Source organism: Athene cunicularia (assembly GCF_003259725.1).
Source record: "Athene cunicularia isolate RWA chromosome 10 unlocalized genomic scaffold, athCun1 chr10_part1, whole genome shotgun sequence".
Lineage (NCBI taxonomy): Eukaryota > Metazoa > Chordata > Aves > Strigiformes > Strigidae > Athene > Athene cunicularia.
This window is the reverse complement of record NW_020799112.1, coordinates 4,168,131-4,194,438: the sequence shown is the minus strand read 5'-3', so window position 1 is coordinate 4,194,438 and position 26,308 is coordinate 4,168,131. Positions and strand designations below refer to the sequence as shown.

Genomic DNA, 26,308 nt, shown 5'->3' with positions numbered 1-26,308 from the left:
CTTCAAATAATGAATATATGTCATAACAAAAACAAGTTGATTAAGCATGTTACTAAACACCAAAATTGTCTCATTCTAAAAAATAACTATTGTCTTTATACTGAAATTTAACTCTATCTAAGCTTTTTATAAATTACAGTAAAGGAAAATACCACTATAGAAAAGCAGTTCCAGGTGCACACCATTTCTTATAACAGCCTTACTGCTACAAAGCAGCTTTAAGGAAAAAAAAAAACAAAAACCACCCTACATTGGGAGGAGAAAAGGGGGTAGAGACAATCCTCGTGTTCAGTAACACTGAGGATGGCCATGGTCCTAGATGAGAGCTGGAAGGGGCATGTCAGTGCCTAGCCCGGAATGGCACACCTCATGCCACAGCACAGAAGCCACAATTTAAAAACTCCAGCAAATTACAGAATACTGATAGGACACAGTGTCTTGGTGAGAACCAGAAACAGTGCAATGTCTCAAAACAAGGGCTGAAATGTAGGTTCAAAACATAATGTTAAGTTGCAAGTATGAAAATGCAGAAGTAACTGTTCCAGAACAACTGACTAAAAAATTTGATTAATTAGCAAAGTATCATTAGGAAGCACATCTCTGCCTACAAAGGAGGGTGTAGGAGGAAGTATTCTCTCACATTGGCACCTGAATGTCTACCATAGCACCACATGGTATTTGCATTTTTTTGCCCTCACAGATTAGGATTCAGGAGGACGACACAGGACCACAGCTCTGCAGAAACAGTTTAAGTGCCTTTCTCTTTGCAGAACCCATAACCCCAAACTGGTTGCTGGACAAGATTTAAAGCAAAGCCTGGGTACTAAGCAATCTCCATGTTCATAAAAAAATCAAAAAAGGCAAATTAATTATACAGCTTTTCTTCCTGAAGTCAGAGTAGCTTTATTCTATTGATGAAGCCACAAGGGGTGACAGGTCAGAGCCTTTTTTTGACCTTGCCTGCTTTAAAACATTTGCTTTCCTAACTGTTCTTAAGTGGAAAGGAAAAATGTAGAACAAAAAGATCACGCACTCACTTTATTAACCCTCCTCAAAAGGTGAAGTCAAACAGCAGCAGGGGGATGGGACAGGGAATATCTCATTTCATTTAAGCCAAATGTTTCTTTTCTACTTACTGCTGATCATAGTACACACTAACTGGCAAGATTTTTTTTTCTTGCTTGTGACTGCTCTGCAAGCAACAACTACTCTCTACAGTTCAAAGACTTGCATATTTTTCACCAAAATTTGTCTGATCAAAGGTTGTCCTTTTGTTAGTAATTGTTTAGCCATGTATACAACTGGAGACAAGATTTATGTAAAAACTAAACTGCAAAACGTCCAGCTCTGAGTACTTCTGCTTTAGTGTATTGGATAGCGAGCTGTTAAGTGCAGCATTATGCGAAACTCTAAGGCACTTACAAGGGAGCTCCTTCTCACTGTATAGTCAGAAGGTGCTTTCCAGGTGGTAACAGATGTCAGCATGAGAGGAGAGTTTAAAACTTTCAGACAGGCAAGGACAGTGGATTTGTATCAAAAGCCCAAGGCCGCTTACAAGGATTTTACTAAATCAGTGGAAAGCATAACGCGTGGTGTTCAGAAGTTTTCCCAACGATGTTTCATTACTGATGTGTCTATGTCTTACTGCTGAGGTAATCGGCACCTTGAAAATTGATTCCAATGTGCTTTAGGATATCCTCAAGTACTGTAGTGCCATAGTTGTAATTGTTTACCATTAAAACCTAGTGTGTAATTTTCAGTGAGGATTACTGACTGTGCTCATCTTGTGTGTGTTTCTGGAGCATTTCCAGGTTGAATGTGAATTATATCTCATGCACACAGTGTGTTTATGGAAAATGTGCCATTAAAGTGTCTCCTTTCCTTAGAAAATGAAACTCCTCTTGTCCTTCTACAGGCTTGCAGAGTATCATTAGTGTAAATCACACAGATGGCAGAGTATTCTACCTTGCTCTGGGGAAAACAAAATAAAGCAAACTGAAATGTTCCCCCTGTTTAACACCTCTACTGCAATTTAGCATCTAAGCTCAAAGAGGACCTGCCATTTCAAGGGCCTTATCACCCAACAGCTGTTAATTTTTAGGTCAGATTGTGAGAAGAGGCCATCCTAGCAATGATAACCTTGTCATTCAACTTTGCTTGCTGCTAGTTTTTTTAAAAAATAATATTCCTGTGTGTAATACAACTCTGAGCAGTCTCAACTATTTAAACCTGCTCAAAAATGAAGGTAAGTTCTGAAAAGTAGAAAGGGACAGAGTGAGAAGTGAAAATGCTACTATGAAAATGAAAGACCACCACCAGCTGACACACCATTTAAGCTGCTGTTCTGCAGTGACTGGCTTACCTGGTATGTGAAATCATCTACTCTTGTCCCTTCTGTGGTTTCATAAAGCACTCATGCCACTCTCCATAGCCTGTTTCTGAGCATGAGTGGGGAGCAGGAATCTCCTCCTCATTTCAAATGTTAAATGACAAAGGATATGAAACCAGAAAGACTGGCAGCTAAGTGCAGCTTACCATATGTAATAGAAAATTACTAACTCTAAAGAATTGAACAGATCCCCATTTTTAGATACTGTAAGCATGCACATTACTGAACCACAGATAGGAAGCTAAAATAATTGTTGCAGACTGTCAAAAAATTTCAAATCCTGTTTTTCAGAGTTGAATTTCAAACTGCCTTCTCAGGATAAGGAGGAAGAGGTGAACTTTGGGTTTGTTTCAGTAGATGACAGGGTTAAGTGGGACCAGTTAAAATGCATAGGTACATAAAATCTCCCAGCTACTAAAAAGGTGCAAGCCACTTCATTCCTGCAGGGCTATTTTGCTGTTAATATCTACTAATTAGTTGAATGTATTATTTTCCTGTATAAACACCAGACAGAAGATTGGCATAAACTACCACTAGTATTGCTATTAATTCCAAACTGCCATTTGCTGTAGATTTATTTTTCTTCTTGGAGAGACTCTCTGCTGCAGTTTCACTAATGGAAACCAAACACTATTCTTGGTAAAACCAATTCTATATATCCTTTTCCCACCAAAGCTGCCAAGTCTATGGTAACAGAACTAAACTTACAAAAAACAAACAACACAAGAACACTTGTATACTCAAGCTCATAGAAGTCGTCTATGAGAAGCACAGGTCTACAAGCAGCTAAACACAGACTCAGTGTTCCTATGCATGCCCTTCTGTGTATGGTTACCTTCCTCCTGCAAACGGAGGGGGAAGAGCTAGCTTTGTTTATTCAAATAACAGCATGCAAGAAACTGCCTCTAAGTAAGTCTGAGGCTTGTCAATTAAAGCTGCAGACTTTACAAGCTGTTTGTGAAAGTTCATTATCCAGTATAACTGAAGCAAAGGTGCAACCTTAAAAAATCACCGAACAACTCAAGGCTAAAACTGTAGACTGCAAACACACCCTTCTGCTTGGAATGCCAAATCCTCTGGCTGTGAGAGGCTGGCAAAGCTCCTCCTTGCTGCTGTAGCTACACCTCCCGCCCCACCCCCAGTTCAGTAACTCAGCACAAGAACTTTGCTAACTTCATAAGTGCCTAAAAGGAAAGAAATCCCTTTTAAGGAAGCATTTTGTGAAAGCCAAGTGCTGCTATTTTACATGTCCATTCCATTCCCTTGTAGAAACAGAACAAGAGTTTCACACATGCATGTTCTTTTCCTTTCCCTGTTCTTAGCTTCTGCAACAGTTGTTTGCCAAAAATAAACACCATTCCACAACCATATATGTGCAACAGCCTTCTGGGGATTCTGAGCCCCCTCCAGCACTGCCCTGATTCCACAAGGCCTGGAGACACTCTTCTTTCTAACACGCTCTGACTGGCTATGCATATAACCCAGCTGAATCGGGAATGCCTTTTACATCTATTTTCCTTTCTGGATAAAAATAGTAGGAAAAGTTTAGCAAAAACATGTCACAAGTTGCTAGAAGTGTTTCAGGATCCTTTACTGTGGTCTTTGTTGAACTTCCATTCTCCAGCGGAACTAAAGAAGGATAATTTTCTCCTGGGACCTGCTTTAAAATACTTATCCATCTGCTGGTATTCAGACAGAGTCAAGGTGTGTAACATTGAGGACTGGATGAAAAACAATTTCCAGAAAGACTTCTGTAACAGGCATGAAAACACTGTCAATGATTTTTTACTAGAAGTTTGCAACAGGTACGTTCTTTGGGTTTGAAACTTTACATCTGCTGTAAAGGTTAACAACTGCCTAGAAATAAGACAATGAGCGCTATTTACTCCATACCTCCTACCTGAAATGGAGCATTGAGTACGTGAGTGCTTTGACTTTGCAGTTTTAATACAGTGCTAAGTTGGTTTTCTAGTGGCAGTAGTGTATGCTTCATATTGACTTTGCTTAAGTCTATGTTTTTCCTCTTTTTTTTTAATTTATTTTTTTTTTAAAGAATAGAAAGTGCAATGCTGCCTACTACACTGCTGCTTCACTGAAACCTACCAGTCTGGCATGCCAGGCATTGTCCTGGGGGAGGGACAAGAGGAAAGACCTGGCTTCAAATAATGAATATATGTCATAACAAAAACAAGTTGATTAAGCATGTTACTAAACACCAAAATTGTCTCATTCTAAAAAATAACTATTGTCTTTATACTGAAATTTAACTCTATCTAAGCTTTTTATAAATTACAGTAAAGGAAAATACCACTATAGAAAAGCAGTTCCAGGTGCACACCATTTCTTATAACAGCCTTACTGCTACAAAGCAGCTTTAAGGAAAAAAAAAAACAAAAACCACCCTACATTGGGAGGAGAAAAGGGGGTAGAGACAATCCTCGTGTTCAGTAACACTGAGGATGGCCATGGTCCTAGATGAGAGCTGGAAGGGGCATGTCAGTGCCTAGCCCGGAATGGCACACCTCATGCCACAGCACAGAAGCCACAATTTAAAAACTCCAGCAAATTACAGAATACTGATAGGACACAGTGTCTTGGTGAGAACCAGAAACAGTGCAATGTCTCAAAACAAGGGCTGAAATGTAGGTTCAAAACATAATGTTAAGTTGCAAGTATGAAAATGCAGAAGTAACTGTTCCAGAACAACTGACTAAAAAATTTGATTAATTAGCAAAGTATCATTAGGAAGCACATCTCTGCCTACAAAGGAGGGTGTAGGAGGAAGTATTCTCTCACATTGGCACCTGAATGTCTACCATAGCACCACATGGTATTTGCATTTTTTTGCCCTCACAGATTAGGATTCAGGAGGACGACACAGGACCACAGCTCTGCAGAAACAGTTTAAGTGCCTTTCTCTTTGCAGAACCCATAACCCCAAACTGGTTGCTGGACAAGATTTAAAGCAAAGCCTGGGTACTAAGCAATCTCCATGTTCATAAAAAAATCAAAAAAGGCAAATTAATTATACAGCTTTTCTTCCTGAAGTCAGAGTAGCTTTATTCTATTGATGAAGCCACAAGGGGTGACAGGTCAGAGCCTTTTTTTGACCTTGCCTGCTTTAAAACATTTGCTTTCCTAACTGTTCTTAAGTGGAAAGGAAAAATGTAGAACAAAAAGATCACGCACTCACTTTATTAACCCTCCTCAAAAGGTGAAGTCAAACAGCAGCAGGGGGATGGGCTGGGGGTGTAGAGAAAGAGGAATGTGTTATGTACCAGTTTTTAAGGACAAAAGAAAACCCTGCAGTGACACAGGCATCAACACACTGTCTTGGAACAGGCTCTTCTGCACTTTCCCAGATCTACCCAATCAACAAAAAAGAAAGCTTTTAAAATTTGTTGTGTCCATGTTTTACAGTAGAGTTCTTCCCAGTTTCAGTGATTTGAAGGAGGGTTTGAGTGTGATGTGGGGTGCAAACACCACTACTCAGGCAGTAGCTGGCACAGTAAATTCAAGGAGCTGAAAGACACCCATTAACCCCCATAAAATCAAGAGTGGGAGTATCTTACTTGCCCATGCTCCGCGTGTCTACACAGCAGCTTCTTCACTCAACTGTCCTCAAATTCATCCTGACTTGAATCTCATCTCTACTGGGTCTTCATTCACCCTGCTTGGAGAAGCACAGCACTGTGCATATCCTTAAGAAAAAGCAGTGAAGCTGCAACTTAAGTAGGTGTCCATGTCCCCTTCTCCACTATGCCAACTGAGCTATGGATGTTGCTACCAACAGAAAAAGCAAAGAAGTATTGCAAATAATAAAGCTGAGATTTAAGGTCAACATATGCCCCCACTTACTTACAGAGTCACACCCCTCCTGATGGAAGCGGAAGTATTTTTCTAACATTCCTATTTTGACAACACTAGCTTCTCCAAGCTCTAGTACTTATTTTTCCCCTCATCTCACCTGTAATGATCATGTTTTCAGATCTCCAAACCTGCGATCTCTGACCCTCTCTGGATGTGGCCACGTTACAGATGACTGCATCTTGCTTCTGCTCAAGAACTGCCCAAACCTCAAGACACTCAAACTGGAAAACTGTGTGCGGATCACTGACCAGACACTAGAAGCAGTGACCCTCTATGGGGGATCACTGCAAACACTCCATGTGGATTTCTGCCGGAACATAACACAAACAGGCCTAGAGAGAGTCAGGGAAAAATGTCCTTCAGTAATGCTGAGAGCAGAGAGAAGTGCTAACATGATTCCAGACAATAAGCCAGAAAAAAAGTTGATGCTTGAAAAAGCATCAAGAAAATTGATTCAGCTTTAAGTGTAACAAATTGTATAAACTTAGTGTGGGTATTTTACTTCACTCCTTCCACTCTCCCCTTGGGTAGCACTGCTTCAATCAGCTGTGGCTACTTTCCTGCATTCTGGTTTAAGTCCAAACAAATAGTTGCTAAGTTTTCTGAAGGCTACACTGGGGTAAGACATGCATCTCCACCAGGAAAGTCTTAAGGAAAAAAAGCTGTTTGACTTTTGTTATTCCTTGAAACTGGAAAACCTGCTGTCACAAAATGCTAGATCCGATTAAGGCTGAAAACTGCAATTCTGTTATCCTCTTGTCACAGATGAGTGGAATGCACCTCACAGAAGAGAGAAGCAGCAGTATGTTTTAATTGGGGTAAAATAATAATGTGATAGTTCAATAAATTTGATGGAATTTAACAAAGTTTAACAGTGGTTTGAACAAGGTTCAATAAATGTGATGGCAAGGTTCACCCTATTAACTCTGCATGGAAGAAACATACAAAGGAAAATTGAGTTAGAATCACGTTAGAATGATTCACACAGAGGCCAGCGTTGCAGAGTAAGAGTGACCCTCCCACTGAGTCACGAGGTTGAGAGTAGACCCCCTTGGTTTCTAAGCCCCTTATGGAGCCTAGGTGCAGTTGGATCCAATTTTAGTCTCAGACTTGATCAACAGTTTATGTCTAATGGAAGAGATACAAAGAGTGAGGGACCCTCCTCTTGAGTAACGAGGTTGAGAGTGCACCCCCTTGCTTTCTGTAATGGGAAAGGGCATAAAGCCACAGCAGAGCGAGCCTGGGGAACTGTTTGTGACTTACACATTCTGTTCAAGGATATATCCACAGGGTCACTCTAACTGCTAACGGTGATCATCATGCCATGTAAGCTCTTCCTAGCAAAAGCAGAGTACCTTGACAGCCATCCCTTCCTCAGTGATTAACATTTGTCACCGATTTGTCATTTATTAAATGAGGGATGCATGGTCATGTGCACAACACAGTCTGACCCTTTGTTTAATGTACTTTGTCAAGGTACACCTAGTTATTTGTTAAAGTTGACATACGAACAAATTCTAGTTTGCAGAACTAACCTATGGGAAAAGACAGTAACTTACAACCTGTAGCTTTAAATGCTAAATTAGGAACACACTACAGTGGAGAAACACTTGTTTCTCACTGCAAGGCAAAAACAGATAGCTATTTCCATCCTAAACCACAAGACTGTCACTTTCCTGCGTGCTGCTCTGCTACAGGGAAGTGAAACATTTGTTTTATGAAGTGTTGGCTAGGGCATCATCTACAAATCTGACACCAAAGGTTGGCACAGTTTCATTCTGCTGGATAAAATTTGCCTTGATGCAACACACTGGGATTTGGTCACAGTATTGAGTACTCGGGACTGGTAACACCATGTTCTGAAACTTAAAGGCACTTCCAGATTTTGACCTGAGGAAAGGTAAATATTTCTGAGTGCCACCTTACTGTGTCAGCCGTACTGCAGTTACCTATCAAAAGTTTTATTTGTTGAGTCTGAGTATAACAATACAGAAAAATCATTGTGATCATCTAGTTTGAATTATTCAGGCTTTTGTTTGAAGTAGAGCATACTTTTTAAAAAAGCACTCTGTCTCAAACCCCATGCTTCACTCTATGTGGGAACATGTCCTCAAATTCTGCTTTCCGTTATTTTCCATTTTCACAGAATCATCTAGGCTGGAAAGGACCCTGGATATCATCTAGTCCAACCGTTCGCCTAGCACAGTTCCCCCCTACAGCAGATCCTTAAGCTCCAAATCGACCCTACTCTTGAACACCTCCAGGGATGGGGACTCCACCACCTCCCTGGGCAGCCCATTCCAATGCCCAACAACACGTTCTGGAAAGAAATGCTTCCTAATATCTAGTCTGAACTTTCCCTGGCACAACCTGAGGCCATTCCCTCTTGTCCTGTCACTTTCTACTAGGCTAAAGAGGCTCAAACCAGCTCTCTGCAGCTTCCTGTCAGGGAGTTGTAGAGGGTGATGAGGTCTCCCCTCAGCCTCCTCTTCTCCAGACTGAACAATCCCAGTTCCCTCAGCCGCTCCTCACAGGACATGTGTTCCAGACCCTTGACCAGCTTTGTAGCCCTTCTCTGGACATGTTCGAGTAACTCTATGTCCTTTTTGTAGTGAGGGGCCCAATACTGAACACAGTAATCGAGGTGTGGCCTCACCAGCGCCAAGTACAGCAGTTCAGAATTCTGACTCCTAGAGAGCTCAACATAATATATAATCCTGCCCATTCTTGCTGACTCTGCAGCTGAACTTTTATTCACCTTAAACTTCTCCCGCATTCAATATAATCCACTTAAGAACTTTACCCTTACAAAAAATGACTGATGGTTAAATCTGGCTACCGATAAGTTTCCTCTAGAGGACCAGATGTCAGTTCAGCTTAGACGTCAAACAGAAAGCTGCACACAGACCAGGTGACAAACTCTATGGATCCTGAATAGTTTCAGCTTAAGTCACAATGAAGTCTACAGTAGTTAGGATTTCATTTTAAACTAAAACCTTACATAAAGTAGGAATATCTGAGGATGTGTGTCCTTAAAGCAAATTTAGAAATGTTAATGTTTGGAAATACTGTTTTGTCCCATAAAGAGAGTCAACACTGTTCCATTATACAACTACTCAAGACTTTGTCACTACAACAATCTATGTGCATATACCATAGCAAGCCTGTTTTTCATTTACATGAGGGGCAATTGTTGATAATTATTCTTACTGCAGTGGTAACAAAACACAGATGAAATCTGCTAGTTAAAAACACATGAACTGGAACTTACATCACTGGAATTCAAGCATATCAAGACTATCGTGGTTCAAAATAATCTGATAGCTTTTTTGCATTTTAACAGTTGTATCTACAGGTATAGCTTTGCAAAATTCCTGCTTGTCCACATTTTAATCTTTTGTGTAACTGGAAGACTACAAAAGCTAGATTTTCCTCTTAAGGAACAGAACTTGTGACTTCTTAAATTGCTATTTAACGCATTATAAAAGGCTGCCACAAGTATCTGTCATGATACATGTTTTTCTTTACATTTAGAGAATAGCATGTCTGTAGCAGCTCTCTCAAAAAGTGTGAAAAACTACTACTGAAGTAAAGCAGACCTTTTTCCCCTTCTCATTGGCATCAGAACTCATTTATACAGTTTAGAAGTTAGGCCTCAGTTACTTAGGAATAATCAGTTTGATTTTCCAATTTCTCACTGTATTCTTTTTACAATACTGTTGCTCCTAATATTAAAGCTATACAGAGAAAAAGCTTGGGGTGTCATAATGGATAACTTGGCTCAGATGCCTCAGCTGGTCTTGGAAGAACAACTGATACATTGTCCTTCATTCACATTTGAACGGAAAAAAAGTAAACATGCTATCAAAACTCCATTTGAAGCCTATTTTTACTGTGAGAGTAGTACCCTAAAACACTGTTTCTAATCAGTTTCTTTAAGAAAGTAAGTTTTGAACAATCTCAGCAGAAATATTTGAATAAGACTACACTCCTAGGGCTTACACTTTCCTCTGCAAGAACTGATGTTATGAACTCCTGGAAACATTGTTTATGTGGTGCCTAAAAAATGGAAAGAGGACTGACTTTACAGCTCTCAACATAAGTGATTATACTTACTCTTTTCCATCCTGGTTAATTGATCCACAAATATCCTTTGATACTAATTTGGCTGAGCTAAGAAATAAATCACAGCTTTACAGAAGCTTAGTCAAACAGCTGAAATTCTTGAGAAATACTTGATCAGTATGAGTATCTGTAAGAAACACTCACCCAGAAGACAAAGAAAATAATTTCATTATTGCATTTTCACAACTTACAGATATTTAATGGCATGACACTAATATTCTGGTATTTCATTAACTCATTCCTAAAATTTAAGACCCATATGCACTACAAAGTAAGGAACAAAAACTGGAAGGACTGACAGGAAGGACAAACAGCAGTCTTAAACCAGCATTTACAACTTGGAAAGGAGATTGCTGGGCTGAACAAACTTACTGTGATGTGGAAATCGGGATGTTGACACAATTCTTACCTTGGAGGTGCAACTGGTGAAAAACCACCAGTTTCACATATTGCTGACAAGCCAAAACAATGGGGGAATTCTGTATGGTCACATTAGTAACCAAAGACCACCTCTTGATGGCAGCTCTCTGAGCACTTGCTGATGAAAGACATATCTCTGTAGAAGTAACACCTAACAGGTTTTCAATTAGCTACAAGACATGAAAGCAGTTTGCATCTGTCTACATATTATTTATGCCTTTTTGCCAGTGTTCTATCAGGACCAAGACACTGGGGGAGTGGCGGTGTTGTGGTTTTTGTGGGTTTTTTACTTTAGAAAGTTAGGAAGGGCCTTGGAGCACTCTCCCACTTGGCTCCTTTGCCTACTTGTGTACAAATGCTCAAAGTCATATTACTTTGCTCTTCCCCTCCTTGAATGGGCGTATTTGTTCATGGACATGCAAGATTTGAACACAGTTGTGTTGATAAATTTTTTAAGCATCAATAATAAATTTTTCCAAGCCAGTTGAATTCTGTCAAAGATAACAACACTGACACATTTTTTACTCTTCACAGACCCTAACTTTAACTTACCAGGCATGGAGGGAGGAAAGCTTCTTAACTATCATTTTATGAAAGTACTAAAAGAAAGGTGGCATAAACCGAGACACCTGCTTGGAAACTGCATCAGGTTATCAGATGCCAGTGGCAAACAACTTTGTTATCAAAAGCTTGTGCCTTTTCCTACACAACAGGGGAAAAGCAACATCCAGAAGACCCTTCAGATTTCTGCTGTGATAATACAGTTCAGCTTGGCAATAAGGTAAAGGGAAATTAAATTAAGTTCTGCTGCACAGTAAAACTGTTTACTCACCCAGTCAAAAGAGCTAAACAACAGATCTAAATCACCTGACCTGCTCACTTGTTTGCCTCTTCCCTGGAGAATGTGTTCAAGAACACATTCTGCTCTTACCTGTTCCCTCTCAGCATGACAGACACATTCCACCTACTGCTACATTCCAGCTCTGTCAGATGAACCTACACTACTGCCACTAGCTCCAGAAAGAGCAAGGCTTTACTCAGTTAAAGTAACTTGCCTATCTCTAGTCTCAGGGACTGGCTGTTCATCTTCTCTCTGTTGTCTACCCGTTTCAAAGGGCTATCCAGCTGTCTGATAGCCCAACAGCTCAGAGGGCTAGGAATGTATAATACTTCCTAGGTGGGAAAGAAAAAAAAAAAAAAAGTAGGAAAAAAGTGGAAATGCCAGAGGTGGTAGAGAAGAAATTATCTAATCCCACGGTAAAAAAAGGGCAAGAAACAGGAATTATGGGCTCCAAGAAGCAGCAGCTTTATAAAGCAGAGAGAGTAAATGCTTCTTGGGAGTTATTTGAGGTGTAAGGAAAGGTTAGGTACTACTCACGTAAAGCAAAAAAAGTAAGCAGGAGCAAACAGCAGTCATGTTCAACAAGAGCCACATGCTTTTGGCATCTAAGTCCTTTCCCATATAATACCCACCCAGCACATTAATTCTGTGGCTAAAGCTTTTCAAGCTGTTTTTCTCTAGTTATGTTTAGAATTTAACACTTCTAAGCTTACTGGGCCATTAATTTGAACTGAGTCTAGATGCATGCATTGTCCCACACCTGTTCTTACCTCTGGTATGCATTTGTTACCACTGATACTCCCTGCTTCAGTCATACACACATGTCCCATCCAGTGCTGAAAGGTGGAAAGGAAATGAGGTATGACGTTTGTAAACTGCTTGCAGTCCACCTTGCTACGGCCAACTCTGGCTAGCGCAACAATGCAGCCACTGGAAGGTTTGTTACAAGATTGAGTTGCGTGTTTTTTTTTTTTCTTTAAATAACTGCATACATGACCTACTTAAGACTACAGAATGCAGATATACGTTGGTAATATTTATTCCCCTTTCTAAATAGGGCAAGGTTTGCATACACAGTATACCCTTAAACTGACAAGTTAGAACTTTCTCAGATGATCTCCAATAGTAGGATTTAATCAGTGCTTCACATTCTTTATCTTTGTATGCAATTATGTATAAGAAGCATTATGAAAGAAACTTGAGCATGATTCCAGTCTCATTCAGATGCCTGAGCAACAGAAAAATGTCAATCAGCAGGTTAAAAGGAACATATACACAATATCATTTTTGTGAAAACAAACAGCAGGATAAAATAAAAATAATTAAGCGCTTGATAGATTTAATGGTGCTAAGAATATTCAAAGGACAAGCACAATCAATAAAGTCAAAGTTAAAGCAATCAAGCACAATCCTTTAATCAACATCAATATTTACCAATATCAACATCCTCTTTCGCTTCACTGTAAACTGCCTCCAAAAATACCCTCATTATCCAAGAAGCCAACTGCACAGTCCATAGAAAACTGTAATTTTTAGGCACGGTTCTATTATTTCCTGTGCCTAATTGAAACAGACTGACAAATTAGCAGCACTACTTCAGACACATAAATGAAGTGTAGCAAGTAATAATACAGGACTTTATACAGCAGTATCCCCTTTTATTTGTAATCTTATCTTTTTAATGCATTACACCTATAAATTTAAACCAAGATGTGAATGTATTCCCCCATAACATAGTGACGGGACACCAAAATCTCAGTCCAGTTTAGAACCATCATACATAATGAGGCAGGAAATCAGTCTGCATGATTTCAGAGCCCTAAATCCTTCTTTCTCCCAAAACTGCCAAAAGTCCCCCTTCAGATGTTTCATGTTGCAGTCTGGTTCTTGGTCATAGCTCAAGAACCTTCTGTCTTTTTCATGAGCCAACAACTAGTCCTAACTGAAAGAAGTTCACCAGATAAAACCCGGATATGCAAATGTTTACAGCTTATCAAGTCAGCCCTTTGTCCACTATTAGCTGGCAGCAATACACCAGTTCACTCTCGGACAACTGGGCAGTTGCCCTATCAATCCCTGCTAGCATACAACAAACAAGTAAGAGAAAACATCAGGAAGTTCTACCTTCTTCTCCAGACTGAGGTGGACCAGTCTTGTCGTCCCAGGTGAGATGAAGTCAATAAATATTCTTGCCCACCCTCAGGCCCCACGGCGTCCTTACCAAGGAGTTCAGTGAGAACAAAGGGGTGAAATCAGGGCAGAGCAGCAGTGACTGACCCGGGGACAGACTCTACCCCTTTCCTCAGCCCAGGTAACTCCTGCTCCTGAACACCAAGCAGCATTTGTAGTTTGACACAAATCATGTTTTTGATAGAGACACTGGGAAATTACCTATTCTTCAGCACTTCCCTAAGACACAGAACAAAGATTTCTTTGTACAGTGTGTTACTGTCCTAACCAAATAGAAACACTACAGTGTCAGCCACACCTGCTGACCTTAATATAATTACAGCTGCAACAAAATGAGACCAAACACATGAAATTTACTAAAACCTAAGGCATAAACTAGGAATGTATATAAAATCCACATCCTGGACTACTACCCTGCCACTTTCATTTAAATTTTTTTAATACTCTGATCAGGAATCAACGACATCAAGCTGTATATTAAATATGATTTTTTTTTTTGGACAAAGGATTTAAAAGTTTCTGGGTCAAGGTGGCAGTATGTTATTATTGTCAACAGTTGCGACTCTGAAGGAGAAAAATGTTTAAATGAAATTCAAGAAGGAACCAAGTACAACGTTAACTTGTATTGAAGTACAAGGAATAAATAGCGGGTTTGTCCAAAAAAGCCAGTACCTCAAAGACATTAAGAATGCAGAGCACAGTACTACTACACATCAGATTTGTTGAAGATAAACACTTTTAAGATGCTTCAAATGTCACATTCTGTCTAAACACTGTAATGCTATAATTTCCTGAGACAAAATATAAAAGTATAAGGATTGAGTAAACCAATCACAGTTCACAAATGCATACAAGCAACCGATTCTTGAATTTGCTTTATTTTTCTCTGCATAAGGAACCCTGCACAGGCAATTCAAATTAAAACAAAATAAATATGTGAATATTCATGTAAAACTGTCCTTGCTAATGAACAATTATACACAATGTACAACTCTTCATGTTCACTGGGAGGGCTTACAAATGTACTATTCCCAACAAAAATGCACCAAAATGTCTCCATGCAAACTTATCAAAAGTGACCAAAAAAGGAGAAAAAACTTACTGCTCATATTTTTTTTGTTTTCATTTTCCTTTTTTTTTCTTTTTACAATCACAAAAAAATAAAAACATCTAATTTTTTGTTACATTTAGAGTAACTAAAATGTGGCCACTGTCTATTAACACCTGGTTTTATGCTCCTAAAACATCTATGGTTACTGTAAAATTATGTCAACAATGAATTGGACTTAGGACACTATCTGTAGTAAAAGATGACTTTGTTCACAGAATGTTAATAATCTGTGTCTGAGCCCTCTGCATTGTCCACATTTCGTGAGAGCATATAATTGTCCATATCTATAGACCTGCAATTATTGATTGCATAGCGCAAACGCTCTGCCATGATTAGTTGACTGGAGTAAGGTGGGAGCCTCAGTTGAAAGAAACAAGTCTGTGAGGTAGGCAAGCTGTCGTAAGGCTGTGGAAATGGATAAAAGGTGGGACACTGTTAAGCTGTGAATGAAGTAAAAAATGCAACATATCCATATTTCATTGCTCCCTCCCTTCCTTGCCTCTATCCTTCAGCATTTTCACATTCTATCTCAAAATTCCTCTTAAGAAGCAAACTAGACTCCCTTGTTTACATCGCTTGCTTCACCCTTAAGTATGTGCAAAACTACTGCTGTATTACTTGCTCTGCAAATAATTCAACCCACTACAAAAATGACTGCACTATTTAGCAGCCCACTGGAAGATACCAAGCAAGGTTTAAATGACATACCATAGTGTGCCTTAACAAACAAAGATGACAGTCAAAACACTGTTATCTTAGATTTTGGTAAGTTTTTAAGTCATGTGATTCACAGAGAATGTGCTTTCACTGCACAAAACCCAAAAGTAATGCCAAATGAATGCATCCTGGATGTAAAGTAATACACTGTAAACTCATTACAGTGGTTTTAAGATGTTAAAGAGTTCACTATAGTGGTCATATGTTGCCACTTACAGAGATTTCAAAAAGAGTGAAAATTATCACTTGAAAAAAAGGATTGGAAGAGAACATGACTGTGGACAAGTTACAATACAAGACAGTTTGTTTCTCGTGCAAGAATTTGTCTTGAACTCCAATCATGTAACCATAGCAAATGCATCAAAAGAATTAAGATGCAATTCATGCAGTGTATGTCCTTCTACACAAAATGTTTGGTTGTAGTAGCTCAGAACATATCCCATCCCATACTTTTTCTGTAAATTTACAATTATGGAAACCTGTATCCCATTGTCAAAGGACAGATTACACTAGACAGGAATAAAAAAACCCCAACAAATAAAAGCAGGATCTTACCCTATCAACCTTCATTATTTGGAATCGCTGAGAGATATCAGCTGTGTTGGCTGGCAATCGAGATCTTCCTGACACAAACCTCATGAAAAGGACTCTCTCCTCATTTGAAAATTCTTCAAGGGTATGCCAGAACCACTGTACTAGCTGATGCTGCTCATCAACTTCTCTGTATCGCACAACTTTCTTCAGAACTTCGACTGATATTTCTGGCATTCCACAGACCATTTGCTCCAACTGCTTGGCAGTCAGAAGAGACAACAAAGGAACGGGAACAATCCAAGACATTCCTTCTCTTACAGCAGCTACCTATTGCCCAAAAGAGAAGAGACACCTGAAGTGCAATTGTCTTATCTCTACCACTTACTGTACCATCCAAATGCAGAAGTAATGTATCGGTAGAGAAATGGGATAAAGAGATAGAATTGCAGAACATCTGCCAAATACAACCTCCCACACATGCATCCCCCATAAGGGCTGTATCCTCTCTCAAAATCCTGGAGAATATTACAGGCATTTTAAATTGTAACTGCATGTTAAAGAACATGTTTTGATACAAAACAGAACAACTTACAAAAGTACAAGTTAGCAACACAAATGATGATGGCTAAACCAAAAAAACTGTGTAAATACCATACATCTGAGCTGGAACAAAGTCATATTTGTAAGAAGTCAGTACTTGTTCGGGAAGACTTAGGATTTGGTACCTCTGATGAGAAAGTTACTTTTCTAACACAGATAATATCATGCGTGCATCTATATCTTGAGAAAAAGGGCAAGAATTTTCCTAGCATGTAATCAGTATACTGCTTTCGCAAGCTTCACTATACAAATGAAAAAATACCCAAAGTATGCAAATTGGTAATTAAAGATTCTCAAAATAATATAATGAAGTATTTGTAGTTTCTCTGCTAAATCAGAAGAGAAACAGCTTTAAGTTAAATGTCTGTCAAGAATATTTACTTTAGCTAGTCTCTTATGTTGCTATGTCTAATTGCAGGTTATTTTCTCAAGTGGGGCCGATGGTTGCCTACTCTAATGTAAGACAAGTTCTGTTTTCTGTTCGTCAACTCAGAAATTCCTAAGAAAAACAGGACAAATTTAAAACAAAACCCCAGAACAGTTCAGGGGGGTGGGGGGGTGTAAAGCCACGGGGACCTAAATGAGATGCAGAAAGTCAAGCTTTTCTTATTCTCTAATGAACTGTAACAGAAGCTTGCATAAATCGAAAACGCCGTTCACAGCAACAGTGGGGATAGTGTCACAACAAGATTCTTACCTGGCGGTCGATTTCATGGAGTCTGTACTCAATTGCCCTCTCCACATATTCTTTCCTGTTTGAAAAGGTAAGTGGGATACTGTTCCCTCCAGGGATTATGGGAACCATTTTACCATCAGCACTTTGGCCAACAAAAGAATCTAAAGGAATCATCTGTTATGCAAAACAGGAAAAGTATGTTCAGTGTAAGTCACTCTAGTAATCTAGTTTATTTTACTATCTAGAACTATAAGAAGTCACAAACTACTCTAAATGCATATGAAGTGTTTGTTATCCCAATAATGGATACATTGGATCATATAAATAGTGAAGTCAAGGTCAGCCTGATAAAGTAACTGCTTTCAGAATAACCCTAAAAGCTCCAACTTTCACATCTTACCTCATGGAAATTTTCTTCAGTAATCCCACTGTCTTCAATGTGAAGAATGCTGTTGAGGGTCTGCACATAGAGCAGATCTACCTCCTCCAAATCCTCCAAAATGAGTGGGATACAACAGAGTTGCTTCCAGACCATTGGAGCCAAATGAAGATCTAATGGCTTTTTTGTACGAATAGCTACACCCATGAGAATTCCCAAGAACTTAAACTGCATCAGATGTTCATCTAAACATGCTGAAGGGTTAAAAAGAAACCTGAAAGAACAAAGAATCAGTAAAAATACACTAGTATAATTTCTATGCTACTTTGTTAGAAGTAAAAGACAGAACATTTCTAAGCACAGCACAGTAACCCTGTTGACATAATGATCAGTAAGGGATGTCCAAATAAGATTATTGTTATCTTTAGGTGTAAAGATAGGCAGAACTAATCCTGACCACAAAGGTTGTCATTCTTGATGTTACTCTGAATTCTGCCATCAGCAATCCAGCAAGTTCATGTTAGAACCATGCCCTCTCCTCCATAATAAAGTACCATCACAACCTGAAGGAAAAAATATTCTAGACACAATCATGAAGTCTTAATCATTTGGTATAAAACAGTTAACAAAAGATTTTAATTTTCACCCACTAACCTCTGCAATAAAAGCAAATCCTGGACAACTTACCTATCCCTATTGTAGCCTACTTCAGCTGTAGCATTTGGGGAAGGAATAAGCAGGTCTACTATTCCAGTTTCGAGTTCCTTAAAAATTAACAAAAAAGCCTTCTTAGATACAGGGATAACAATCCTATTACAGAAATATTATGACATTATAGCACTACAAGACAGAATCCATTATAGCAATGATAACTTTTTACAAATTCATGTGAAACATTTAAGAGAAAGCAAGCATGGAAGGGATGATTTAGTTATAGAAGCATCTTTATTTCAAGACCTGCCCTTATGTCAGACTGTAACTGTTATTTTACTGTGAATGCTCTTTGATACGTTCCTGGTACCTGTTTCAAAAATAATCAGAAGCCATAAGCTACCAGTGCACCTTTTTCAAGAAGCAAATTTTCCAATGAGTTCTGTTCTGAACCTGCATCACACCTCATACTTGATCTCTAGGAAAGATCCCCAAAAACTATGCCTTAAGTCCTTACCTGAATCAACCCTACTCTTACAGGTTTACAGGCTTCAGAATTCCATTAATAAATGGAGTTCTTCAGTTTCTTCCACCCTGTATCCTAACTCTAGTGCCACCTCCAGCACTATTCATGGCTGTTGCCCTGTCCCAGTCTAAGCAGATACAATAATTATCCTCACTAATCATCCTCACTGATCCTCATTCTTTGGGTTCTGAGGCTCCTGAAAGATTAAGGAACAACTGAACTTCTGCACTTTCTGCTACTGACCTTTCCAGTACTGAATCTGAGAGGTGACACATATCTTCGGGTATATGAGAACCACCTGCCTGAGATGTTTCTGTATTGTATGCATGGAATGTACTGGAATCATAGAATACAGTACAACTTCTCTTATGGAGGGTATTGGCTAGACAGAATGGGGGACTATTGTACACCAGTTACAGTGTGGCCTTATGGCATCTCCTTGCCACAATCTAGGAAGTTTTCTTTATCCTCAGAGACACTACTAAGCAGGCAGCTCTCATGTGGCTCAGGACTGAAGGACAAGTATTTGCTATGCTGCAAAAAGGCAATTTGAAGAATATTAAGACACCAGAGAGAATAAAACCTCTACCCAGGCATTTTGAACTAACAGACTTTTCATACCTGACACATTTCTGTAATAGTGTCATCAAACACTCCACCTGCATCATCAGCTCCTTCTCCAACCAGTTTCACTTTCCAGGCACGGGAAGGTAGGCGAAGGTCTGATGCATTCAGCTTTACCACTTGTCTTGCTATCTGTACAAAAATGGGCTTGCATTTCCGACCTCTTTCAAAAAAAAAAAAAAAAAAACAAAAAGAAAAAGACAGAGTCATACAATGTAACTCAAACACACAAAGGCTACTTAAGTCACTTGATTAACAAAGTTGTACAGAGCTCAGTATGCCAAAAGTTAGGGAAAATGTATGGATATCGGTATTCATTTAAGGTCTAATACGATGCCTGTGAAAACAATACTGACCTGGTTGATATCCTTTTCACAGTAATCTGTGGCCCATAGTTTTTCCCCTGAACCATGGTTTTTCCTATAGAGCGTACCATGGGGAGCGTGTATACTCGTGGTGCTAGCAAGGGCCTTAGCTGTCCTTGAACTATTCCCCATGTCCCAGCATTGTAATGAGATGTACTGTTCTGCAATAAAGCAGTATGAGAATAAACATATTAATACAGGATAGTAATTCCATTCTTTACAGAATAAAAACCTTCACTAGCACTTCAATGTTTCAAGAAAAAAGACCAGTTAGCACTTTTTGTTTCCAGTTTTGAGGCTAAAAAGCTTTTGGAAACTGAAACATTGACATGTCCATGTTAGCATAAGCAAAAATATATAACAATACTCTAACAAAGTTTGGTTTAACCTGGACTTACATATTTTTTATTTATTACAAAAATCCTATAGAATCTATTACTAAGATCCATCTTGATCTGGTCAGAATCTCTCTAAGTGACACCGCATAACACAATGCAGCTAAGCTGCTTTATTCCAAATGGAATTTTACCTGGTTATTTGGGCTGAGGTTAAGTAATCTCCATGAAGAGTACATGAGGTCAGAAAAATGGTACAGCAGTCTGAGCCTTGCTCTTACTGTATGAATGCTCACTTCTTTCAGTGCCCCATACTGTGGTGGAATGGCATCAGGTAAACCAAGCTGTAAAGGCACTGAAACACCTACCACAGGAAGAGAAAAAAGTGCATTGTTTTATAAAGGGTAGCTGTACTGCTTTTGGCTGGAATGGAGTTGATTTTCTTTGCAGTATCTTATGCAGTGCATAGCTGCCTACTGGAGTTAAACCACAATAGTAGAAAAATTAAGAGACTAAGATAATTTGAAAACCTGCACAGATATAAACCAAAACAAATTTTGTCCCAAATGTTCAGAAGTTCTTGTTGCACTCATCCCCCAGGAAAGACAAAGACTCAATCAAATTACCATACAAACAATCTCAGTTCTTTACCTGGAGCTCTTGGCGGAACAGGCGGGGCTGTCCAGGCAGCACTGTGGCAGCGTCCTGCTGAGATCTGTCGAACGTTCTTTCCTTGCAGGACTGTTATTAGGGTTGGTTCTCTGACATGGTTGGTATGGCCCAGTCCAAGCTGACAATTTGTAACAGATGTAAAAGCCACAAAGAATAATCAACAACTGATCATGATATTTCTAAAACTCTTTAAGCAAAAATTCAGAGCAAACGGTAAAAATGGTATTTGTTTATGGTGTATACTGGGATAAAATATATTTACCCTATATATCTTTTATTAAGCTAGCATTTACCTTTTATTTTTGATAGAAAATTGCATCTGTACTCAATGGGAGTAGCAGATCTAGGTGTCAAAGAGACCTTAAAACAGCTGGAGATTTTTTTCAAGCTCTTTTGCAGAACAAGGAACTCATCTATGCTGCTAAGTCATCTGTGTGGCAGTCTTTCTTGTGCACAGTCACACAGCTCGAATGTCTCTTCTGTGCCATTTAAATACCATGCACATAAATTCCTACAGTCATTTATGAGAACACAATTTATATAGATAATGTTTACTGAAGCTGTTCTGACTTTTTACTGACAGTTTCATATCATGTGAACATCACATCATTCATTCCATATTCTAAAAGTGATGGTTTCATGTTATAAGGGTTTGGGTTTTTTACCACTTCATATAAAACAATTTTTTTGCAGTGCAGTGGAAATCATATAAACAGGCTACCAAAATGAAGTTTCTCTGCCATTTTTTACCTTAACAATTTTTTTCTCTTCTAGAAATACAAAGTAAGCACCCTCTCAAAAAACTCCCCAAAACCAAAGAGCTTCCTCTCAGAAATTTTTTCAAACAACTTGCTCAACTAAATCCTACTCAGAAACTCAATACTGAAATACCAGAGGACAAACTAATCCCAGACTTCCTGAAAAACCAACAGCCAATATATCATGAGGTTCTTTCTTATCCTATATCATGCAAAACTGTCAAAAAGCTGAAGCCCTTTCAAAAATTTGAGTTATTCATGAGGTGAGGGAGGAAAATGGACTTTTAAGGACAGGGATAAAATTAGGGTCCCAAAGAAAAGGGAGAATTTATATTTACTATTTTTTTTCCCCCTGACTTAAAAAACCCTCTTCTCTAAAGAAAGTTATATTTTCTTTATGAAAAGCATATAAAGAGTTGACAAATCTGATTGACACCAACAATAAATGTTTTCAGTGCTTTCCCAAACTACTACCATGTAAGAGCATAGGAAACAGAAAATAATGGAAATGCCTAAAATGTTGTTATGGTAAGGGGGGAAGGAGCAGAACAAAAATAAAAGCTTTCTCTTCCATAAAAATAAAGATATTCTGATCACATCTGTAAAGTACAATTATAGCCTTATAAAGATCAGAAATAAACAGGGAATAGTACATACCTGCCCTTCAGAGTTGCTACCCCAAGCATATACATCTCCTGTAGAGGATAAAGCTAGTGTGTGCTCTGCTCCTACAGCTATGTCTTCAATGAAGATTCCTGACAGGACTGGAACCTGTTGGGGTCTGTTGTGATTTCGAGCCCGACCTTCTGGCAAACCTATCAGGCGATCTAAAATTGCAAGCACATGTCTATATATGTAGAGAACATTAAAAAGTTAATTTTACTTGCAGGTAGAAGTCAGGGAGGGATAAAAAACAATTCTATATACTCTTGGAACTGGGACTCAAGTGCTATTGGTTAGGGAGAAATCTAGTGTATGTTTCCTACAAAACTCTGCTCCCTACAGTGGTCATTTACATTGCTGAAGCTGTTATTTTCTCCTTAAGTCTGAAACAAGATCAAATTCTCTTAAAACAAGACTTCTAGATCTAGATGTATGGTTTTATAATACATATGAATTAACTGACTTGAGAAGTTTAAACATATTTAATTCAGCACACTTGGAAATTTTCCTGTCCAGATCTATAAACAACTCGTGTAGGCATATGCTTTATTAGACAACGTAAACTTTGAAATAACCCAATGTTTCTGGATGTGTGAAATTTAATGAAGTTTTAGGGAAACACTCCTGAAAAACTAAACTGAAAGGCCCTCCTGATATCAAACTAGAGTGAGCTCCAAGTCTGGATTTCAGGCATATGTGAAAATTATGTTGCTGAGGTTCCAAAATTGAGATTAGGTCATTGCAAATCTAAAAAGTAGTGTTAGGTCAGTCTATAAATACGTGTTTGATATTTCACTTTTGCTTGCAATACACACAAAGCTAGAGATGGAAATGTCCCAATACCAGATAGTCCTACCTTGTCCAAAAGTATATACATGACCATCTTTTGTCAGTGCAACAGAGAACTGGGTTCCACAGGCAACTTTTTTTATTCCAATCCCACAAAGAATATCCACTTTCTAGGGTGTAAGTGAAAGGAAAATGAATTAAGGTATTATGAAGACATAAACAGAGACCACACATGAATTTCATCTGTAACTCCTGCTTCCAAAAAGAAACTTTTTAATTCCCACTGTGCAATGCATACATTGTAGGATTACTGTAAGTAATGCTTGTAAACTAACACAGGAAACTGAGATAGAGTTTTCTCTTTTTCTTTAATGGAACTAACACCTTGTTCTACGCACAATGATTCAAAATACCTTTTTTTAACTGGGACTGAGCGGGGAGTGGCATGGGACGAAGTAGATGAGTGAGTAAACAACCTTCCCCCTAAATTCCAAAATAAGAAAGCTCTCTTCTTTAAGCTAATTCTAAAATTTTCACTATTTGTATTGCCACTGAGATAAGATCACTATTATTTAAGTAAAATCCATTAAAGTATCAGGCTTAGCATAACACAATCAGAATTATTTATGCCAGATTGTGTTAGAACAGTATAGTAGATGGAATTAATAATTTAACTTCTGAAAATTACACTCTGAACACTGTGTAACACATTTAATAACACTGAAAATTTATGCAAAGAATAATCTCTCTGAATTCTAACCTGTGGTGAAGATTTTGCAGTAGAATTTCCCAAACCAAGTTTACCATAATCTCCATCTCCAAAAGCCCAAACCATTGATCCATCTGTTGACACAGCTACAGTATGATTGAGCCCACAGGCCACCTGGTTGAGACAAATGTTATGTTAAATGTTATTACCACAGAAGAAAAATAATGTTTTAAAAAAACAGGTATCCTTTTAAAACCATTAAAACTTCTATTGCTTATTACAGTGTTTTGAAGACATTCAGGACCACAGTAGTATTTTTTTAGGTATTTGCTTCATCTCAGCTCCTGAAACCAAAGGGCAGTACTATGCTACACATACTCACTGTTTAAGAATATAAAATAGCTCATGAATTCATGCTTAGAAATGCCTAAATCTTGAAATGTCAAAATGTTAAAAAACATGGGCATTGCAGAAAGAGGATCAAAAGAGTCAGGAAAGGAATTATTTAAGAAGTTATGTACAGTCAAATTCTGCTGTCATAATCAAAATAAAAGCCAAGGTAAAAAAAAAAAACCAAAAAACAGAACACTTAAATATGTTGAAAACATCAGCTTTAAACAAAGATACATTGCTAGTTTTAAATAAACCATGCCTGTCCAATCTGGTAACCTTCCAGCGCCGTCACTCGTTCTGGAAGTTTCTTATTGGAAGTATTTCCAAGTCCTAATCGACCATAATCACCATTCCCAAATGTAAAAAGTTTGCCATCTGCTGTCACCACAGCTGAATGTTTGAAGCCACATGACATCTAGAAGAAAAATAATCATAATTTTTACACACATTTTAAAATTGGGGAGAAAATATTACCTATTACATGTAAATACGTAACACCTTTTTCTCTCTTAAACAATATTCACTTTATGAAGAGCTAAAATACAAATATTTTAGTATTAATGATTACTCCAACAAACTATCTCTCACTCTTGTCAACAGTAATGTTGAAAAGCAGGACAGGCAGATATCTGTGTGAAGAAAGGCTGTCAGGTGGTTTATTTATTTACTTTTACCAACTACTGTTTTCTTCAAGCAGATGATGTTGTACAAGTGTTTTATATTTTCATAAAGAAACATCCTGTCAAAGCCAAATATGTTCTTGTGCATTGTTATAATGCACACTTAGTAATTAGGAGGAGGTCTCAGTGACTAGTTTTATAGGTCAAAGTCACCTAACAAGGACCAAGGGAAACTTTTAAATCATGTCTGCATTTTGACAATCTTTTCATCATCACTCTCTTCTCTGCTCTTTCTTATTTTCAATCTTCTCCAGTAATAACTGTCAATTAACATCACACATCAACAGTGAGCTCTGTGATATTAACATCCTTGGACTGGAAACTATCAACTTGCTTCATAACGCTCAGAGATGTGAAAAGTTGCCTGTTTTCTTTCAGTATATGAATTCAAGCTGTCAAGACTGACACTGGTTCTGGAAGACTCCCAGCACTAGGTGACCACACTTGCAGTTTGTAGGAGATAAAAAATATTTTGGAACCTGCACCACTTCTTCTCCTTGCAGAGCCTCTATTTGTCGAGGTCTGCGCTGTCTGTCGCTGTTGCCATGTCCCAGTTTGCCATAATCTCCATCTCCCCAGCTAAAGACTTCCCCACTTTCTGTTAAAGCCATGGAATGGCCATCAGATCCACAAGAGGTCACCAGCTGTGTTACAACAAAGCCTGTTAAAGAAGAATGAGACAACAAAGTTTAGAGTAAATTATAATAAACTCTTAACATACATATATCCAAGTACCCCTACTGGCAGCCAATCAAGTGTGGGAAAAGGAAGCAACCACAATAACCGTTTTCCTGTTATAGCAATTTATTTCGTTTTATTCTGAACAAAACCTTTGTCTGCTCATGTACAACCTATGGTTCTGCCCTGCCATTAGTTTGGAAATGTAATTTTCCTATCTTGAGCAAACACTTTTCCCGTCTTAAAATTAAGGAATTTTAACATATTACTACTTAAACCTTAAGGAAAAATGAACACCTAGTTTATTTGTTCTATTTTTTAATTAAAGACTACAATATTTTAATGTTTAAATCCGAAAAAACAGCTTCAACACGCATAATTATATTAAGTACCAAAATGCTTATTTGTGGTCTATCAATTCACTCATTTCAAACCCACAATTTTACCTTGCAGTGCTGAAATGACTGTTAACACATGCAGATCATCAGAATTTCCTTGTCCCAGTCGTCCATAGCTCCCTTCTCCACAAGCCAAAACCGTGCCATTAGCTTGAATGACAAAAGTACAATTCTGACCACAAACCACCTAGTTTATAAAGACACAAAGGAGTTAT

The 26,308-nt window shown here is 38.4% G+C and overlaps 2 protein-coding genes across 8 annotated transcripts in view; one reads left to right on the top strand and one right to left on the bottom strand.

Moving 5' to 3' along the window:
* Positions 1-3,121: 3,121 nt before the first annotated feature.
* FBXL22 (F-box and leucine rich repeat protein 22) lies at positions 3,122-7,071 on the top strand. The gene is given in 2 exon segments (XM_026856177.1): positions 3,122-4,194; positions 6,378-7,071. Coding segments are annotated over 2 exon segments (780 nt in total). The 5' UTR covers positions 3,122-3,760; the 3' UTR covers positions 6,724-7,071.
* Positions 7,072-14,695: 7,624 nt separating this feature from the next.
* The window catches only part of HERC1 (HECT and RLD domain containing E3 ubiquitin protein ligase family member 1), an 82,044-nt gene continuing 70,431 nt past the window's right edge, over positions 14,696-26,308 (bottom strand). For all 7 annotated transcript variants that reach the window (XM_026855671.1, XM_026855673.1, XM_026855674.1 and 4 more), the window contains exons 63-77: positions 26,142-26,280; positions 25,497-25,678; positions 24,597-24,752; positions 23,996-24,118; positions 23,303-23,405; positions 22,441-22,610; positions 21,005-21,143; positions 20,548-20,717; positions 20,010-20,179; positions 19,651-19,816; positions 18,540-18,616; positions 17,874-18,126; positions 17,495-17,647; positions 16,219-16,524; positions 14,696-15,351 (exon numbers count right to left, since the gene is read on the bottom strand). In XM_026855671.1, coding sequence (XP_026711472.1) covers positions 15,166-15,351; positions 16,219-16,524; positions 17,495-17,647; positions 17,874-18,126; positions 18,540-18,616; positions 19,651-19,816; positions 20,010-20,179; positions 20,548-20,717; positions 21,005-21,143; positions 22,441-22,610; positions 23,303-23,405; positions 23,996-24,118; positions 24,597-24,752; positions 25,497-25,678; positions 26,142-26,280 — 2,493 coding nt within the window. In that variant the 3' untranslated portion in view covers positions 14,696-15,165. The remainder of the gene's footprint in view (positions 15,352-16,218; positions 16,525-17,494; positions 17,648-17,873; positions 18,127-18,539; positions 18,617-19,650; positions 19,817-20,009; positions 20,180-20,547; positions 20,718-21,004; positions 21,144-22,440; positions 22,611-23,302; positions 23,406-23,995; positions 24,119-24,596; positions 24,753-25,496; positions 25,679-26,141; positions 26,281-26,308) is intronic.